The 21,229-nt window shown below is 38.5% G+C and overlaps 1 protein-coding gene across 4 annotated transcripts in view; it reads right to left on the bottom strand.

The window, feature by feature from the left end:
• Positions 1 to 21,229, bottom strand: part of LOC132129571 (utrophin-like) — a 150,860-nt gene that overhangs the window by 62,307 nt on the left and 67,324 nt on the right. For all 4 annotated transcript variants that reach the window (XM_059541200.1, XM_059541199.1, XM_059541198.1 and 1 more), the window contains 7 exons: positions 18,253 to 18,425; positions 16,825 to 16,981; positions 8,775 to 8,904; positions 5,452 to 5,720; positions 4,595 to 4,741; positions 3,575 to 3,653; positions 1,036 to 1,096 (listed from right to left, as the gene is read on the bottom strand). In XM_059541200.1, the coding sequence (XP_059397183.1) occupies positions 1,036 to 1,096; positions 3,575 to 3,653; positions 4,595 to 4,741; positions 5,452 to 5,720; positions 8,775 to 8,904; positions 16,825 to 16,981; positions 18,253 to 18,425 (1,016 nt within the window). The remainder of the gene's footprint in view (positions 1 to 1,035; positions 1,097 to 3,574; positions 3,654 to 4,594; positions 4,742 to 5,451; positions 5,721 to 8,774; positions 8,905 to 16,824; positions 16,982 to 18,252; positions 18,426 to 21,229) is intronic.

Genomic DNA, 21,229 nt, shown 5'->3' with positions numbered 1-21,229 from the left:
GATTTTCTTTTTCATTTTCTTGGATTAACATTACAGCCGCTAGCAGCTAAATAAGGCCCGGTCACTTTAAGAGACGATGAACGCATCCAATATAATACACATCCCATTTTTGTCCTCAACTGTTTACTTTCACTTAAGAAATAACTGACCGTTTTTTCGAGCATAATTTCCAAGGCGGATATTTTGACATATTTTGTATGTATTTGTCGGCACAAGAGCAAAAAGAAGCACATTCGGTGTCAAGTGTTTTGAGACGCCTTTCTCTGCGTGAGTCCTGAACACCAGAACACCGCGATTACTGAATTGGGCTCTTTCACATCTTTTTGTTTGTTCAAACTGCGATTTGTATTTGTTCGTTCAGGTGCAGGAGGGACTTCGAGGAGAACTTCGCAGAAGAGAGCTCGGTTCAGTGTCTCTCTCTCGTACGCACCTAATACAGCGCGTGAGTAACCAGCTCTGTTCAGCTTCTCCGCGTCTTGTGTTTGGATGCTTTAATGTTTAAATCGACAAGCGGTAAGGCTTAAAAACACGTGAAAAAGATAAGCTTTCATGACGATGCGCAGCAGTGGCCTGTCTACTGTCTTGAGCATCTTTTTAGGCTGGCCTCAGCCAGTCGGTTATATAAAATATCAAGGTGAAAGTCATCATAGCTCGCTTAGTATAGACCCAGCTCCCAACCCAACTTTGAGAATAGATTAACGGCGATATTTTTTTTATCGCCCGATAAGAGTCTCACGTTAACGCAGCACGTTAACGCCGATAATGGCCCACCACTAATATATATATATTTGGTAAATATATATATATATATATATATATACACACACACATATATATACACACACATATATATATACATAACCAAATTCTGGTGTGGTTTGATGTTGTTACTACGTCCAGTAAACAGATTTTGGTGTCAAATTCACTGGTGTCAAAACACCTCGGTTCTGCTCCAACAGCTCTAAAGTGAATGCCCCCTTAAGAGATCAGTCCACATGGAAACAGATGTGCGGCTTTGTCTGAGGGAGCACTTACTTGATGTAGTAGGGCACTTTATTCTGGGACACTGCTCTCTGCCAGGGCAACTGCACCGAAGCTGCGGACACATAATTAAAAATTGATTAGAGTGGAGATCAGGGGTCTGATCACGATGCTGTTGGTAAATGAAGCATTAATTAAGAACATCACTCTCATATTAGTGGATTTTCACGCTTTTAATTTCTCCAGACACTGAAGTATCGTTCCTTAGGTTCACACTGGATATATATATATCACACAACTGCACACTCAGCAGAATTTACTGTACCAAACACTACTTTCACAGCGAATGCCATGGGATTCAGGATGAAACTTCAAAGAACTCAAATTTCTGAGTGACGGTCTTAAGGAAAGAGCTTTTCACGTGTCTCACGTCAACATTAAACAACTCACTGAACTCTATGGATCGACGCCTCAAACTGCAGAGTTACTTCCAGCACAGGCATGGATGGGAAAGAAAGGAAGGAAGGTAACACAACGTTCAAAAGAGAAAAGAAAGAAAAAAAAACTGTGACCTCATTTTTGCTATCAACATTTTGTGAAGGAAAAACCATGAAAAAAAAGTAGGTAAGGGGTGTGAGAAAACAGTTTTTTTACTGTAATGTTATTGTTACATCTTGTTATTACATTCAACGTAATTGGCATTTTTGGATTGCCAATAAAGGAAATATTAACCCCTCTCATTCTCTCCTGATAACCCCAAAAAGAAATTAAATTACTCTTTCAGTTTTAATCGTACAGATAGGAGCAATACATCAATCGAATGTGTAAAGGGTTTACTTTTTGTTGGATACAGACATAGTAACAACAAAACTTTGTGCACTTATAAAATAAAGATAACAAACAAGGTGTGCTGTCTGCAGCCTTTGTCTGCGCTGATCTTCATTTACAAACACGTCATTAAAATGAACTGTAACTCCGTGAATACTCAACGAAAATACATGAGAGAGATATCTATAGAAAGCTTGACATATCTACTTTTAAACTAAACAAGTGCCGTCGAAAACAGATTTTCTGTGATAAAGTAATCCATATGAAAACAACGCGATGTCTGTTTTTGAATACGCCACACAACAGAAGCCAACGCAGCGAGACTGTACTTCAAGTTTTTATTTTACTGTTTGCTTCGCGATGAGAGGAATAAGACATAATTCACCCCAAAAAGATGTGATGTGGTTGAGGATTTGAGAAATGGATTTCCTCAGGAAAAAAAGAATGAAGCACTTTATTCAGCAGAGATCATAAACATGAGTAAGTCTCTTTTTATTTATTTATATACTTGTACTAGTTTTCACATAACGTGTAAACATTTTACTAGACGCGTTCACTTTGATAGCCGTGACCATTCAGTAATAGCGAGCTGATTTGCACTCAAACAGATGGTAATCATGCAGATACATTCACATTCAACATAAAACACACTCTCACATATATAAAAACTGTCGAAAAATAAAACAAAGGAAAATGCGATCGCTGTAAGTTCCACCTCCATCAGCTGACAGGTGCGTCAGAGCGCGTCACCAGCTCTCAGGAGAGAGCGCCAAATTCAAATAAACTATTTTCCGCCTATTTTTCATTCATTCTTTTTTCCGGTGGATCGCCTCATTCGGTTTGTGACACTGTACGCTGCAAAAACGCGCCGTGTTTTTACTACCAAGACGCAGTTTTCGACCGTGAGTTATTCCATAACGGACGCAAACAATTCTCTCGCTGAAGAAATGAAATGTAAACAAAGGAATTATGATCCATATTACAACGTTATTGCTTCGTTGGACTAAACGTGCTTCATGAGATGTCGTTCAGTGGACCCTTACCTTTCTAACTAAACCGGGATTTACAGCTGTGGATGTGTTTATGACTCATTATTACGACAGATCTGGTATGTACAGCGATTTCATTGCTTATGTTTTTATGTGTACTGCTTACACAAATGTAGCAAATACAGTCTTTATAAGCTTTCCATTGAAAAACAGTGATCTGTCGTCGATGCTTGAGGCTTAGATCTTTATAATGATACATAGTTTGTCAAGATTAAATTTGTCCCGTTTCATTTAATCTATTCATAATCACTGACACATGCGAGTTTAGGGGAATTCAGGACGAGGGCGTCGGGGTGCTGGCTAACAGGCTAATACCCTTGGTTACAAGTTTGATCAAATTTCTAATCATATAAAGCAGTAATAGATGAGTAAGCATATGTATAAGCATCTGAAAAGCAAAATATGAAACCAGAGTATGTTATGTTTTAGATATTGGTGTGCTTCCCACAATACTTTTTAAAACTAGTTTAACCAGCAAGATTTCATTGGTCAACCAACATCACTAGCTGCTGGTTTTCTGCTGTGGACCAGACCAGCTCCAGACTGACAACCATTGGAAATTGATGCTAGTCTAAGCTTTCAGGAGGGGAAGTAATAGCAATGTTTACCTTAGCAAATAAGCAACTGCGAAGGAGACTAGTGAAATAAAGCTGACATGATGAAGTGTGAATTTATTCATGTGTTTTGTACTGTTTTAATGTGGGTTTGTGACTCACTGGATAAGAAATGTTGAGAGGAGGGTCCAAAATCCCTGTGTGCTTCCTGTAAGAGCTTCAACCGTTCCTCTACAGCCGCCTGGAGAGAGACAGAGACAGCAAGAGACAGAAAGTTAGGTTGGCTGCTAAATGTAATATGACAAACAAGCTTGAAAACAGCAGGGCACAAATCTCAGCGTATGACAGACAGTAATGAACAGACACACTCAGACTTGGTCTTTCTGCATTGAGAGGAGGGGGGAGGGAAAGGAAAGGAAAGGAAAGGAAAGGAAAGGAAAGGAAAGGAAAGGAAAGGAAAGGAAAGGAAAGGAAAGGAAAGGAAAGGAAAGGAAAGGAAAGGAAAGGAAAGGAAAGGGGGAATGGATAGAATAGGAAATACCGACAGGGCAGGGAAGGGGAAGGGGAAGGGGAAGGAGGGAAGGTAAGGAAAGGAAATATAAAAAGAGAGAAAAGGAAATGAGCAAAAATTAACATGAAAAGAAAGGAGGAGGAAAGGAAAGAGAAAGGAAAAAGGAAACTGAAAAGGAATCGTAAATAGATAGAAAAGGAAATACCAAAATAAATAAAAGAAAGGAGGAGGAAATTAAAGGACAAAGAATAGGAAATGGAAAAGGAATAGAAATAGTAATACAACAGGAAAGGAAATGAAAGGAAGAGGAAGAATAAGGAAATGAAAAGTAAAAGAAAAAATAAAGGAAAAAAGAGATGACAATATATTTTAAATGAACAGGAAAATGAAGAATTTGTAAAGAAAATGAATTGAAAAAAATAATAAAGGATAATCAAAAGGAGAGGAGTATGGAGATGAACTTCTTGAAAGGAACAGAAAAGGGGGAGGAAATGCAAGGAAGAAAAAAATAATAAGGAAAGGAAAGCAAAGGAAATGGTAAAATGAAAAAGAAAAGTAATATGAAGAGCACCTGCATGAAAGGAAGGTGGAGGACAGCAAAAGTGAGAAGAAAAACAACAGGGAAAAGCAGAGTAACAGGGAATAGAGGAAAAGGGAAATAACAGGAGGACCTGCAGTAGTTTCCAGTGCATGTTGAGGTCGTGTAACTGACGGCTGGTGGTGGAGGACAGCTGGACGTCCAGTGGGGTCAGCTGACCTGCCAGATCATTCACTGCCTGGACATCCTGTTTCAGAGGCGCGATCTCATCACGAAACGCCTGAAACACACACACATACACACGGAGAGAGAAATAAATCACATTAGCGCCTTTATCTCTGCATATCGCCCAAATACAAACGAAATAAATCATCAGCCGGAGCGTCTGGCAATGACTCATGCTATGTGTGAGAGGTGTAACAGCGTCATCGTGGGATAAAACTACAAAAATAGCTTCAGGCAGGAAAATGATTAACTAGAATAATCCTTAAAGGAAAAGTTCACACAAAAATGGAAAGTCTGTCACTATTTAACCCTCCCTTGCGTTCTTCAAAACCCAAAGGATTATGGCTCTACTGTGGAATAAGTTACGAATGAGATGCTAGACGGGATGTTCACATAGCTCTTGTGCATACACTGGAAATAAAAACTGACCAGGGTCTGTCATACTCCAAACAGGACACAATTTTGTTATCTTTTAGGGTGCTTTTTTGTCATTTTTGGAGCTTGACAACCACTACTTCCTGGTATTGAAAAGCATCCTGATGAACATCTTACTTTGCGCTCCACAGAAGTCAGACATACAGGTGTGGAATTAAATGGAGGTGAGTAAATTCAATTCAATTCATATTTATTTGTATAGCGCTTTTCATGATACAAATCGAAATGTAAAGTTTCTACAATATAGTTAGGTGTAGCTGATGACAGAATTGTCATTTTTAGATGTAATGATGTAATAATGGTGACACTCGTGACTAGTTTAAAGCTCACCGTTGTTTTCTCGATGTGATCCTGTAGGGAATCTATGAGAAGGTCTCCCACGGGCTGCCATCCAGCTTTGAGCTCCTCGGCCTGGGCTAGACGCAGGTCCAGTTGGTCCATGGATCTCTGGAGATCTTGGAGTTTATCTAGTGCCCTGTCCACCTGCTCTTGCCAGGTGCCCGCGTGTCCCATGAGCCTCTCCCAGCGCTCGCCCACCTCTGCAGTCTGCTTTCGGATCGCTTTAGCCACCCGCTGGGCCTTCTCCTCTGGGCTCAGCTCTACGAAATACCACAGACGGAAACACTCCATTTAAATCACGACTTCACTTCAGTTGACCTCAGTTAAGTTCATTTTGGAAGCTTTTGTGATAAAAGATAAATTCAGGAGTCAAGAAGACATTCTATTATTGGGATGTTTCTAGTTCTGTGATGTCATGTCATGTCTGAGAACAAACACACACACAACCTACGGCTTCATCACACCTGGCTCACTTTCCATGCATTTCTTTCAAAACCATGTTTTCTTCTTTAGTTTGGTTAGTTTAGGCACAAAACTGTTTAAAAAGATGGCAACCTGATTTGGATCCACACCAAAAATTTCAGACAGTCTAAAATTGTCTGACCAATGTGGTCTCAGCCTGACTGAGTACAAGGACAGATAACTTACAGTGAAAATTATCTTTACAAGTTACTTTCCATTCCATTACTAATTACAAACCACCATTTGAACAGCAATTATTGAACATTTTACTCAAACTGAATGTAGGCTCAAGGATGCAATAGTCCTCAATCCCTAAGATAACTGTCAGTGAAAAACAAGAGACAGCTGATTTGTGAGGAGAGCAAACACATTTATTTTCTAAAATAAATGTATAGATTTAGAATAGATGATACAAACAGTCAGTTTTTGTGCATCTCGCATTTATTAACACAACCACAACTTGCCTTGAAGTTTTCCACATTGCAACTGACCTTGTTTAGAGAACATGATCGGTTCACGGTCACCTAAGAAAGTGTTTACTAATGAGTCCACTCAACTAATGATCTAAATAGAGAGAGGTTTACAGACGACAGGAGGCAGATGTTTGGGCAATTTATAGAAAGAGCCCAGGGCATGTCTACAGCATTAACATCTGCTCTTTCATTCAGCTTCCAGGCTTTCTGAGGACGTGAGAAGACATTTTAGCTAATGTCACCGTCACAAACGGCAGGACTGGTTTCTCCATTCGGCAAACACTCACTTCTATCTTTCATCTTTATATTTCTGTTTCAGCGAGTGAGAATCAATTTACAATTCAAATGCATTCATGCATTTCTGGAAAGGTTTGAAATTAAATTAAGATCCAGGGGTTGAATGAAATGAAAGTGACGGTGTGGCAGCGGCTTGTTTATGCTCATTTGATGACAAGTGCTGCAACAGATTGCTTTGCATTTTAAAACATACAGTTCAATTTGGAAAACACGCATCCGCATGAACATTAGTGGTGTATGATTTTATCTGGGTAAGCTGCTCCTGCTGTGTGTTTGTGCACGGCAGCAGAGCGCGTGAGCTGGTTTTCGGTTCAGATGGCTGAGCTCTGCGCTTCGATCGCAGGGATAAGAGAAAAGGGAAGCACAAAGATCACTCAAGGACTCAATGGAGACACGTGGAGATAGATCAGAAAACACCGCCCTTCTGAACCCAGCTGACTTCAAATGGAATCAATGTGAAAGTGTAAAGTTATGGTTAGAATATTAAATAAAGCCATAAGGTGAGTCACACTGAATCTGCACCTTCATACTGTCATGTTCTACATGGTTTCAGCATATTTATTTCAGGGCTTTTAAATAATATAAAAATATAATAAAATGAATAAAAGTATAATATAAATAATATGAATGCAGAAATATTATATAAAATATTTTATTATATAATATTATATCAATACTATATAATAAATAATAATAATAATAATAATACAATTAAATAACACAGATTATGGAAGCCCATTTCCACCACTTAATAAAAAATACACTAATAAAACCATGTAAATCTCAAATTTCTGACTTTTTTCTTCCAATTGTGTACTTAAATCTCGCAATTCTGACTTCTTTTCTCAGAACTGAGATATAAACTCACATCTGCATGTTATAAGGTCCAATTTGGTGAAATAAAAAATGCTATTTTCTTACAATTACAGTTCTGACTTTATTTCTCAGAATTGCATGTTTATATCACACAATTCTGTCTATAACACGCAATTATGAGTTTATATCTCACAATTCTGAGAAAAAAGTCAGAATTGTGATATAAAGAGTCACTTTTGTTTATTTATTTATTTTAGATTAAATGGGTTTCCTTAACAGTTTGTTATGATTTATGATGATTAATCACACAGGAACGGGGAAAAACATTAGCATCGCCTCATTAACACAGAAGTAAAAAAAAACTGAATTAACTGTACTTATATAAATATAGATATTTGGAGTTGCACAGACTTACAGTCAAATCTAAATCTAGCTATAGCACACCTCTCCTCAAAAACCACATAATTTGAGATGTCCTTCATGTATGTAGCTCAAACAGTTCAGGACGAGTTACGCACAAATGTTTAAAACTTAAGAGTTTAAGGTTTGTTTCAGTCACTAAGCCTCAGTACAGGCAGCAGTAATAGTTCTGCTTGCCTTAGCAAACACTTTCCGCTCTAGATGACTTTGGTGTTTTCTGAAAGACAGAAAACATTGAGCTTCAGGACTCTGAAAAATGGAAATATCCTGCAGTCTCTGATCTGCCAATTAACCCGGTTTCACTGGGCATTCACACACTCCTTCTAAAGGCCTGCTGAAATGCATGCACATGCGTACGCACATACACACACTTCACAAGCAGCTCTCTTTGTATCTGACGTTCGTCCTAAATTAGCTTTTCAAGGGGTTCCCAGCAGAAGTGTCCAGAGAGCGGTGGAACGTTCCAGACATCAGTTAGTGCAGTTAAGAGCGTGTTGACAGGAGGTGTCCGACTTATCAGAGTCCCTTACATCAAAGAGCATCCCTTAGAGAGTGTCAAAATAAACTATGCTGGTCTGGATGATGTGTGTGTGTGTGTGTGTGTGTGTGTGTGTGTGTGTGTGTGTGTGTGTGTGTGTCTAATGTTCTCATACTGGTCTACATTTCTGAAATCTTTTTTTCTGCAGAGATGTTTTTAAGTGCAGGATGTTTACTGTAATAGTTACTATCTCCTTATTTCAATATGCGTGTGACTTGACAAGCCTTACGCATTTCTTCCCTTTCCTCTCAACTATTTTCATTAAATATATGGGATGATGGCAGGATGAAGAAATAATGGGCTCTCACCAGTTTTGGGTTGCAGGTTCTTGCGTGGCTCTTCGGGTCCTTCGATTGGCTGGTCGGCTAGAAACATGTGTGCCTGATCCAATGTGCTGAGAACTACTTGCTCCCGCTCCTTAAGCTCCGCCCACAGAGCCTGAAACCACATCCATCAACATCACATCACAACCTGTCAATCATTCATTAACAGAGCTTAATTGTAGAAATCAGCAGAAATAAGAAAACAAATTGGAGGGAAAAACAATTATAATTAAGAAAACAATTAACCAATTAACAGAGATAAATAAAAAGATGGATGCATGGATGAACTAGATAGAAAAACTGATAAAAATACCAAAATGGATGGATGGATGGATGGATGGATGGATGGATGGAAGGATAGATAGACAACCAACATAAACTGATAGACAGAGAGAGATGCGACGGATGGGTGGATGGACAGAGAGAGAGACAGACATGCGGACAGATATACAGACAGACAGAGAAAGACATATACAGACAGATATACAGAATAATATACAGACAGACAGACAGATTTAATGAATTTCATTATTTTCATTATTTTATATTAATCAGCCACAGTCCGTCATTATCTCACAGTATATGTTCATTGTTTATGTAACCCAGCACTCTATCTAAGAGTGTGTGTGTTTGTGTGTGTGTATGTGTGTGTGTGTATGTGTGTGAGCAGGAGATCAGTGGGAGTTAAATGAAAAACAAAGATATCAAGAAAAGGTGAGAATGAGGGCAGTGAAAGACTGATAGGGTGCACATATAAAACGGACACTGAAGTGCAATTGCAAACACAATCTCTGAGGTCAAACGAAGAATTTCCGCAGGGTCGCACGCAAATTAGCCAAACTAATAGCCATCCTCTAACTCAGACAAAACTTAATTCCTGCCTTCAGGCAGCACAGGGCTTCTGCACAGCCAGACACAAACACAATTAAATGAACAGCCAAATCTCAGTGGAGAGGAACACTGGATTACCATTCCTCTGATAGTTGGGCCCCTCAGGCTCGACTGGAGAGCAGGGTCACGGCACCCTCCACACTTCTGAAACGGTCGTTAAACAGTGCCAGAGGAAGTGATAAGCCTTTTAATTACATCCTGCTACAGTAAACCTAGCGAGCACCAGCCGCACATTAGAGGCCTGTGATGATGACAGAGAGGAAGAGGAACGCTCCATTAAACAGCATTATGGAGACGTTAAGGAGCGATATTAAAAACATGAAGACTAGAGTAAGATGGAGAAAGAGACACATACTGTATGAGGTCAAACAAGAAGTGTGTGTGTGTGTGTGTGTGTGTGTGTGTGTGTGCAGCTTGCTGGATGATACACGGCGATGGATAGACTGCACTGCACTGTCAACTGGGATAAGGATGTAAACTAGTTTATATCCCCTCCTTTTTATGTGTTTAGCTACGGTCCTGACAGCATTGATTATCCAATATACACACAGCTGTGATTGCACAGCAAATTAATTCCTTATCAGGGTCTGTTTATACTACAACAATTGTACTCAAATTAGAAAACACATTTAAAACAAATACACATAATCACTGATGGCATTTCATCAGTGATCAACATGCATACAGTATATTGAGCATCTTACATATGGTAAACAGAAGGTCAAAGTGAGGTTTGTTCTTACACATTAAGGATGTTTGAGCTTCCATATAGCATATTTGATGTGCTCTATGCATGTACGTTTTATTACGTCTAAAGTATTTCTGTTTATCATAAAGAGGGTGTAGTAGTGTTGTGCCCATGTGCCACTGTGTTTGGTTTAATCACTTTCAACTCATTCAGAAAGAAGAAAACGAGAACTCTTCCGATCAAGACAAAGTTCATTAAAAATGTAAAACAGATAATCCATTGGATGTGGCTGAACACTGTTTGCCCTGATCATATATATGGTCTTGCCTCCATCTTGGCCCTATCAATTACAAAATAAAAGTCCTCTTCCAACTAAATATTCTTATTTCTAATAAAATATGACATCAAATAAACTTCAAAGCTGATTTATTCACAAATGCATGCTAAATGTCTCCTACAAAGTGATTGCGTGTCTTCAGAAGACTAAACAGCTCGATTCATATGGATTCCTTTGACAATTGTTATTTTTGGGTGAACTATCCCTTTAAGAAGCCTCTTGTAGCTGAAACATGCTTTAGTTAACAACATTCACCATCAGTGGCAAAAAATCAGAGAGCTCTTCCATCTCTCTCTTTCACGAAGATAATGACTGTTTCCGCTTTTGAAGCCAAAAAGCAGCAAACTATCATCAGTACTCTTCCTGAGCTCTTAAAACACTTCTGACAGACACAAACAGCCAAACACAACAGCACGCGCATTCACAGTCATAATGAATAACCTCTGTGCCTGGAGTGAAGGACCATTCAAAACCATCAAATGGCAAACTGCTCCACACATCCCGAACACATTTAAAAGACTCCCAAACAAGCTCTAATGGCTCAGCTCCAGCCGAAACACCCTTGAGGCTGGTTTTTTGGGTATTGTCTGTCAGTTGTAGCAGCCTCTGCCTTTGACAGACCGAGGCTCAGGTCGAAGATGCTGGAGTGGTGCCAAAGTGCCACTTATCACTATAGCAACACACAGCATCACAACAACAATAATGACCTCAGCGCTACATTAAGTCTTGTGAGAAGTTTATATAAATTCATACTAAAAGTTTTATATTGTGGATTATTTCATGCATTCATTTTTATTTTTAATGTTTGTTTTTACTTTTAAACAAGTGAGAAAATCATGCCAATATCTTTTTTTCAATATATATTATTTTGAGGGAGTTGTTTATCTGTCCACTGCACTGGAAACCATGCAACAACGGTATAAAAGGTGATTCGTTAGAACTCATTGTTTTCGTTTTTCATCAAAATGAGCCTCTTTATCAGACACCTGGGCTATGCATGGGTTTCTATCTAAGTGCTGTACTTCTGAATGGGCTGAGGCTGGGATTTAGCTGGTTTGAGGTTGAATTATTTGATGCAGAATGCATTCACTCTGTATCGTTATCTCATTTTTGACAGATGTGGCTTTTAGAGGCTTTTGCATCAGAAGACTTAGAACATTAAAACACAACAACAATAGAAAGGACATTTGAAAAAAAAAATACTATTCTATGTTTGAAACTCATTTTATTAATTCAAAAATGGCCAACTTTTATTTAAAACTATTAAAATCAGTATCATACGTGAGCACAAACACCTAATTGGTTCAAAATGGTTTCCAAACATCTGTCTACTCTAGTGAACACCATGCATGAAAGGGTTAAGCAATTTTGTTGTTATTTTTTGCACAAAGCAGAAAGCTTTTAGCGCTGCAGCAAAAATAAAGCCCACAGACAAGTATTAGGTACGTAACTGACACTTTGTATATTATTGCTCTTGTGCTGCCACAGAGAATGACATGAAATCATTTTTTTACACAAGCAAGTCCCTTTATGGTGTCCGTGCACACATCATGTCACAATGTGACACCAGAAGCAGAGAGCGGCCAAAGGGCCTCAAATCAAATGTTGAAAGACAGAAGCATTTGCAATGATGCTGTAATTGTCCCAGACCTAAAATATGAGATAACTTCCTTCCCATCCATTTAAAACAGTGTAAATTGAAATCAATACCTGAGCAGCAAACTGCCAGGGTTTGATGACTAATGTCTCAAAGAGGACAGGAGATGATCAGTAGAGCAGTACTGTCAGCATTTCACACACATAAAAACGTACAGGTCACTTCACGTCAGGTGACGGGACTGAACGCTTAAGTGTCTTTCATTTCTTCTTTCATAAGATGATCTTCAGAGTGATTCCTATTAGTTTTAGTGAGGTCGTTCTTTTATCGTCTCAGGTCAGAGAAAAGTTTGAGGCTCGCGCGGCTTTAATCAGTCTCATATTTGACACTTTAAGCATTCACAAGCCTAATGATCAGAATAAATCACAGACGTCACCAATATTGAACAGCGCTGAGCCAGTTTCCAGCTTTTTAAGGTCATTATCTTTTTTCTGGGTGCCTGGACTAAAAAACCTTACAGTGATGAGATATAATTTCAGAGGACTTATGGACTACTTTTATAATGCTTTTCTGTTCTTTCTGGTCACTGTATGAAAAAAGCAGTGCGGACATCTGGCTACATTTCTTTTTTAAATGATATATGGTCATATGATGACAATTAAAATTTTTGTTCAAATTATCCTAATGAAATGTTGATGAAAATAGTGTCCTTGTAACAGTCAGAAGCTTTATCAGTAGTCCACACTGGAGCATTACACCTTTTATCAGTAAAACAGAGAATCCCACACACTTTCCCACTCTCAGGACTTCACAAAACGGTCACTGATAGTTTTAATTATAGCAGAAGGCTCTTCTATTGGATAAGTAGATGTATGATTAATAATAAACACTAGTACTGAGACGCAAGGATGAGAGAAATTCAGAGCTACTGTCCTCAAGTACTCTTCACACTTTATAGCCAATAATCAAATGAACGCTGTGTAGAAAAATGACATAGTTTTTGAGGAAATGAAACTTCATTCAAGAATGCTTCAGTTTTGTTAATCCCTTCATCTGAATTTTTCTCTTTTTTATGTTTCTCATAAAGAGATGAGCTGAATGTCAACCGTGTTACCATGATTTTGTTTCATAACTGACACTTGAAAACTACTTGACCACTTGTGGAAGCAGATTCAAATGATCTTTCTATGAAGCACCTTGTAGTTTCAAGCCTTAAATGTCAAATTAAACTGTGAAAGGGTCAACCCTGTTACTGTCAACTTTGTTACATTTTTAAAGGCATAATTATATCCCAGCATATTATGCTTATTTATACAGTATATTAAAAATATATTAATTTAGCTTGAGATGGTACAATGCAATTAACACTTGCATACATTATTTAATAGAATATTAAAAGTAAAAAAATAAAAGTACTTTAAAAATCACCTTTTCAAATTGGAAAGTCACCATTTCCATTTAATTTAGAGGGCTCATTACACTCAGTTAATCTTGGAATAAAGGTCATTCTCTGTCTCTTTAACTGGCTCCGTGTCTTTATCAGTGAAAGTTTTCAGACAGACAATGTGTTCGCCTCTTCTTGGTCTCTCAGACCTCACACAAATTATTCATTTTCACTTCCATCTCGTGTTCTGGGGCGCTCTATCCTGGTCGCCCGGTAGGCTTGGCAGACTAATCAGCCATGACGTGTTCAAAAGGCCTTGCGTTTTGTACCCATGCTGCTAAAGCTCTTACCAGGCCAGCCGGCTCACAGACAATCTATTATAAGAGCCCAAGAAAAAGATGAGGTGGAGAGAGAGAGAGAGAGAGAGAGAGGTAAAGAGAGAGGGAAAAGTCAAAATCGGAGGCAATCTTTCTCTTCGCTCCAGAGAATCATTAGTCTAACTGTCTGAGAGAGAGAGAGAGAAAGAAAGATCGAGAGCATGACCAAACTGTCACAGCCTCGTTACGGTTTCAACCTTCCTGCCACTTTCCCATAATTCCCTGCGGTGGTTTTGTCTGGTATTGTAGGTATTCCTGCATGATCCAGCACAAAGAAACCAGAAAACATGCCTGTACTGATCGAAAGCTTCAAATAGAAACCTTAAACAGTTCTTAATTTTGAGATGCATCTCTGGATCTTTGTATGCAAATATTTCAAGACATTATATGTTATCTTGGTTCAGTCAAATATAGAACGTAAGAACATTATTTTGCTGAGTATCGTAAACACTACAATATTCCCAACAGGAAAATCTGATGAGACAATGAAATGCTGGAGAACGGAGGGAAAAAAATGTGTTGAAGATGACAGGATGGAAAGGAGAGCCAAGAGAGACAATATGAAATGGGATGAGACCAGAGAAGACGCAGACAAGACAACAGCACTGTTGAGGAGAGAGAGGAGACAGGACAATAAAAAGAGGAAAAGAGACAAGATGAGAGGAATATGAGGAAAGAGACGAGATAAGAGAGGCAAAGATGATTCAAGGAATGAGACAAGATTAGACCATACAGAATAAGAAGATAGGAGACAAGAGAGAAGACAAATGCGAACTGAAAGATAGAAGAGAGAGGAAAGAAAAGACAAGATGAGACCAGTCAATCAGAGATAGGATGACACATGAGACGGGACAGAACATTAGATGAGAAGAGAAAGAGACAAGAGACACAAAATGGGACAGAGATGAAAAAGGATGAGATGAGAAAGAGGAGACAATAAGGTCAAAACTGAAGTGAGACGAGACAAGTTGAAAAGAGACGAGATTAAATGTAAGAGAGAGGAGAGAAGACGCGGAGAAAGATATGTGAGACACCGGTACAAAATGAGATGAAACAGAAGACAATTTGAGAAGACAGAGATGAGATGAGACCGAAGAAGAAAGGTTGTGACATTGCCACAGAGGTACCACCCTGTAAACAACATTCAGTTTGGGTACTTAAGTTATGTGCTCCTCTTAAGGTATGTGTTTGTCTTTAAGAAATGGGTCTCTATGTAGTAGGAAGTCAGTCTCTCTCTGAATTAGAGATGTCCCGAATTCTGAGTTCGGAAAGGAAATTACATTTTACGGAGACCCCAAAGGGCCAGTGCTTTTCCGTTATCTCGCAATTTATACTATTGTGTAATTACATTACCGTATTTTTCGGACTATAAGTCGCACCTGAGTATAAGTCGCATCAGTCCAAAAATACGTCATGATGAGAAAAAAACATATATAAGTCGCATTTATTTAGAACCAAGAACCAAGAGAAAACATTACCGTCTACAGTCGCGAGAGGGCGCTCTATGTCTTCAGTGTAGACTACAGGAGCACTGAGCAGCATAGAGCGCCCTCTCGTGGCTCTCTCTTGGTTCATTTCTCTCGGTTCATGTCAAATTAATTTTGATAAGTCGCACCTGACTATAAGTCGCAGGACCAGCCAAACTATGAAAAAAAGTGCGACTTATAGTCTGCGGGTATCGGGGAGCCACAATCAATATAAGGGGATTGAAATCACTTTTGAATGTACGCTCAATTTTTACTTTTACTTTTGAATTTGTGATCACATGCACTCTGTGTACAGCAAACGGTGGTACTGATTTTACAGGATGAGATATTAATCAGTGACACTCAGGATCTGTTGCACACAAAATCCAATGTACTCCATTCGTTTCACAGCCCAAGGATTCTTTACATATATTGTGATGTTTTAATTCAGTGTCATTTGTTTGTGTAAATACAACCCTCTACCATGTTGAATTGATGCGCTACAAGCAAATTATGTTGTTTGGCAGTAGGCACAACTAATGCGCAAACGCCAATCTCAATCTCACCATGACTGTTTTGATTTCTGCAAATCAGTTCAAGCAAATACAGACAGCGTGATTAATATTCATGAACCCAGCAACTAATCAGATCTTAGTGTGTTTTATACTGTTAGAATTATGAGTATTATATTTTCAGTATTATTGTTAGTTTTTTTTTTTTGTTTAGAGAAAAACGGAATGACTCAAGCACCACCACCAGTCCTAAGTTCTGCTAAAAGGACAGATGTGCTTTCATACATTATCATTCACACATGATTACCACATATTAGCTCTAATTACTTGAGTTCTATCATAAAAATGCTTAAAAATCAATCAATTAAAAGCTACTTTCAGATCATATCACACGTGAATGTATCTTAATAAAGATAAGCTGATTTGGTGGAATCACACACACACACACCTATAAATTGTACTAGCCAAGGTGTGTGTAAAGGGTTAATACATATGTTTGCTTATCCACTGTTTTAATGTCTTCATTCTTTACACACAACATTTGAGTATTTACAACAATTCCCCTTTTAACTGTGTTTCCTCAGCAGATAGGAGTGTTACATAATGAGACGAGACCACACAATCTGAGAAGAAAGAGATGAGACAAGAAGAGGTGAGAGAGGAGAAGAGACATTGAGAAGATGAATATAAGAGAGAGAAAGGCACAACAGTTAGTTGAGAAGAGAGGGATGGGGCAGTATCAGTTGAATTGGAGACAGTAGCTGTGATGAGACTGGCTCTCACTGTGCAGTGGTTCTGCTGCTGCAGCACTGTGGGCACGTCTCCTCCGATGGGCATCTGTTTGTTCAGTTCCTCATCCTTCACACTGATCCAGCGGCCCAGCTCCTCCAGGACTGACAGAAGCCGGTTCCAGCGCTCAGCACTGGCCTCCAGATGAGCCCTGCACACACAATTACACATGCATTCAAAAAAATCGTACAAATCTTGGTACTAATGAAAATGTTACGTTTGGAATGCATCAGGGTTAAATGTAAGGGGGTCAGCCCTCTCGGAACTCATTGAGATTGCATTGCAGTGCCTGCAATTAGAAAAAAAACGATATTTGAATGGAAGTCTATGAGAGCACTCGGGTGATTCTCAGTTTGACAGAAATCGCCCAAAAAGGGGCGGTACTACATAAAACGCGACTCGACGCTGACTGGACTATTTAGAGAAAGCACAAACAGTCTAGAACAGTGAAAGCTAGCGTAACACTGTGGTTGAATGTAAAAGAAAATCCCTCCCTTTCCTTTGGTGGTGCGTCGACCTAATGTAGAAACCGCCACTGTTCAAATGCATATTTGATCTCCCTCATCTGCTTCAATGAGCAGCCTTCAGTCAAAGTGAGACCCCTCGTGGCTGGCTATTATGGCTACAGGTCATGATAAGTCCTGCACTTTTCATAAAACTGACACTAGCCTACTCTTCAAATACTGTTTCTCCAAACGTGTTTATTATTTTGGGTAGTTATTATCAGGCTAATCCATGTCCAAGAGTCAATTTCCTCGGATGAGATGATTTTTATTCGTAACTTATTTGACACGATGCTATAAACACACACTGACCTCCTCAAGCTTTTATTTTGTTATTTTAGTTAAATATTTAGTTTCACCTGAAACATTTAGATTCAACATTTATTTTTAGATTTAACATTTAGATTTAGATTTAACATTTAGATAAACAATTTAAAATATCTCTAAATTGACAAATATTGTTGTAAATTTGCTAAAAAGTGACCGTCAAAATTCATACCAGTTTTTTTTTTACATTGAAGCTAAATGTGACAAAATGTTGCTGTTATTTTCAGCATGAGATGCTTTACAAACAGCGGCCCATAAGTGTGTGTGTGTGCGTGTGTGTATGTGTGTATTTGTGTAAATAGACATATCAGCAAGACTTGTAATTACACGTGTTCACTAATTAGTGCCTAATTAGGTTAGAACACAATTACACTGTTTAGCCCTCTCTCTCTCTCTCTCTCTCTCTCTCTCTCTCTCTCTCTCAGTCTCACACACACACACACACACACTCTCTCTTGTTGGTCCATTTAACAGTTTAAATGGTACACACACGAAACAACTATGCTGAGTGAGCACTTGAACTTGAGGTTTGTCTGTGTGTGTGTGTGTGTGTGTGTGTGTGTGTGTGTGTGTGTGTGTGTCTGAAACTGACCGTATATTGGCTGATTTGGCCTTCAGGTCGTTCCAGCGCTGGTTCATGTCATCCAGTCTCTGTTGAAGGAAAACTGCTTCCTCTGAGCTCCCCAGAGCCTTCACCATCTTCATCTTATTCCCATCCACACTCCTGAAGACATCATTATGAGCCTCAATCTCCGCCTGGATGTCCTACACACACACACACACACACACAGAGAGAGAGAGAGAGACCGCTTTAATTGCACTGTTACCACCTTCATTATGTGGATTTGTTAAAGGCAAAGATAAATAAATCAACAAAAACAAACAGTGACGTTACCACACCTCTGCTGAGAGGAAAGCACACAATTAAAGCTGCCAGTCTGATACTGAACCTCTCCACACACACACACACACACACACCAGGGATAGAAATTAACTTTTTTTGTCCACCGGCCACCGGATGTAAATCGTTTTTACGCGTCTCGTCACGCCAGAGCTGTCAAACATGTGTAGTGATACAATGTTGTTTCTACATAACTTACAACCCTCTACGGACACCTTGGCAATTGAATCGCCATTGGCTAGTAATTATTTTAGTTTACTCTCCAGTCAGTCAAGCTTTATAATAATCAAGTATCATTTAAGAATAGAACTTTAGTAATTAGAAGTAAACTTGATAACCATGTTTGAATGCTTATTAGTCGTTTTAACTGAACATTTTAACTGGACTGGTGGTGGTGCTTTTTTGGCCATTCAGTGTTTCTGTAAAAAAAAAAAAAAAAAAAAAAAAAACAAGAAAAAAACTTTCAAAAATACTGATAAGATAATAATAATACGATTCCTACTAATAAAAACTATGAAACACACTAAGGATTACTAAGGATTAATGAGCTGCTGGATTCATGAATATTAATTAGGTTTTGTGTGTTCGCTCGAACTGATTTGCTGAAATCAAAACAGGGACGATAAAAGGTGAGCGCCAGCCAATGAGATTGCCGTTCACTCATTAGCCCCGACCACTACCGGAAAACCCAGCTGTTCTTAAAAGCTGAAGTCTTCCATAGGAACGCCGTTATTTTGACAGGAAAATACAACAAATAATATTTTTTAAATCAGAACCTCTTGTCGTCTATTTCTGGCCTCCTAGCATGAATATAGTAATGTGAAATATGACTGGGAGTCTGCACAGGGTGTTTATTTTGAAATGCACATGATTTTTTACTTCTATTTTGTATTTTCTGTGCGGTTTGGACGCGGGGTGCATCAGAAATAGACCAGTCGCCTATCTTTAGCGTAGCGGTGCGGAGAGCTACTTCTGGGACGCTTTTGAAAAGTGCCACGGAGCGTCTGGTGTAAACACAAGCATATATACTAGAGTGGCTGCGATCAGCTCCGGTAGCCGCGTCGGAGCCGTAACGCGCCGCACCGCAGACGTGTGCAGTGGAAATCAGGCGTAACTTTTGCTACAGGCTACGGTTTACTGAGTGTCTTCTTCTGCTTATTAGCGCTTGTTAAACAACTAACTGAGGCATTACTGCCACCAGTGTTGGGGGTAACGAGTTACAAAGTAACGGATTACAGTAACTATATTACTTTTTGGGGTAACGAAGTAAAGTAACGCATTACACTAATAATATTGGTAACTACACTACTTTACTAGACTATAGGAACGCGCTTTCCTGCGTTACACATGCCGTGTTTGCCTCTGTGTAAAGTTCTGGCTGGGGTTTCCCGATAACGATTGATCTTAGCGCTTAAACCTCAAAGACTCATTATGGATATTCAGAGGCGCCATAGTGTATGTGATTACGTCATCGCATTTTGACAACATTGATTCGTCAGAAAAAAACAATGCTTTCGTTCCTCTGAGCCAAACAGAAATGAATGTTGACGCTTAGTCCCACCCCCGTGCGCAGATTGGTTCAAATTCTCCCATATTAAACCAATAAGTAGTCTTTTGAACTACTACTTAACATAGCCTATTGCTTTGGAAAATGAACGAAAACAAAGTGAAAGTAAAGTCTGTCGTGAGTGCATGAATACAAACACACAATAACACATTTGCATGAGAAAACTCTCAGAAAAAGCACAAAAAAAACACTCGACAGAGTACTTTGACATAAAACAAAAACAAGGATGGAACACATCTGATAAAGCACTGGGATTTATGTCTTGGTTCGTTAGGCGATGTCCCAGTAAAATCGATTCTGACACAGATTACAGCCAATGAATCGATCATTTATAATATGTATATTATGTATACTAAATAAATCATTATATAATTATACAGGTCATAAAGATAGTTGCACTATTTTTTTCTGTTGCACTCTGAATATTTCTCACTCATGTTGTGTGTAGTTTGTGAATCATTTGCACTGTATTGTAGAAGACAATTTGTGCAATTGTTTTTACTATATGCTGCATAGTTTGTGTTTATTGTTCATACTCAGATTGAAAATATATTTCTCAGAAGAAGAAAAAAGAAATGCAATTTATCTTTCAAATAAAATCTAAATTTGTTTTGTTTTATGCCTTCATTTGATAACCAGAAAAATGTAAATACACAACAGAATTTCTGAGGGTAAAAAAACATTTCATAAGGCTATTTTAAGAAGAAAAAAAAATGAAGTTGTTTTTATGCATTTAAATAATTACACATGCTAAAAAAATAAAATAAAACATATGGTGAAGAAAAAATAAAACATTTCATAGGGCCCTGAACATTTAATTTTTGTTAAACTTTTAAGAAATTGCTGTGAAAATGTATGTGTTATGAATTAAATGAATTAGACATGCTTTTTGATGAATACAATTAAATGTAACCATTAAAAAGGAGTTGAGAAAAATAAAAAGTAAAGTAATAAGTAGTGAAGTTACTATTCAAATGCAGTAACTAGTAAAGTAATCTCATTACAATTTACAGAAGTAACTAGTAACTAATTACATTTTTTTCAGTAACTACCCCAACACTGACTTCCACTAGTGGTGGGATGGTGTATTGTAACTGTCTC

Source organism: Carassius carassius, chromosome 46 (assembly GCF_963082965.1).
Source record: "Carassius carassius chromosome 46, fCarCar2.1, whole genome shotgun sequence".
Classification (NCBI taxonomy): Eukaryota; Metazoa; Chordata; class Actinopteri; order Cypriniformes; family Cyprinidae; genus Carassius; species Carassius carassius.
The sequence above is the reverse complement of the archived record's forward strand: the minus strand, read 5'-3'. Positions and strand labels throughout refer to the sequence as shown.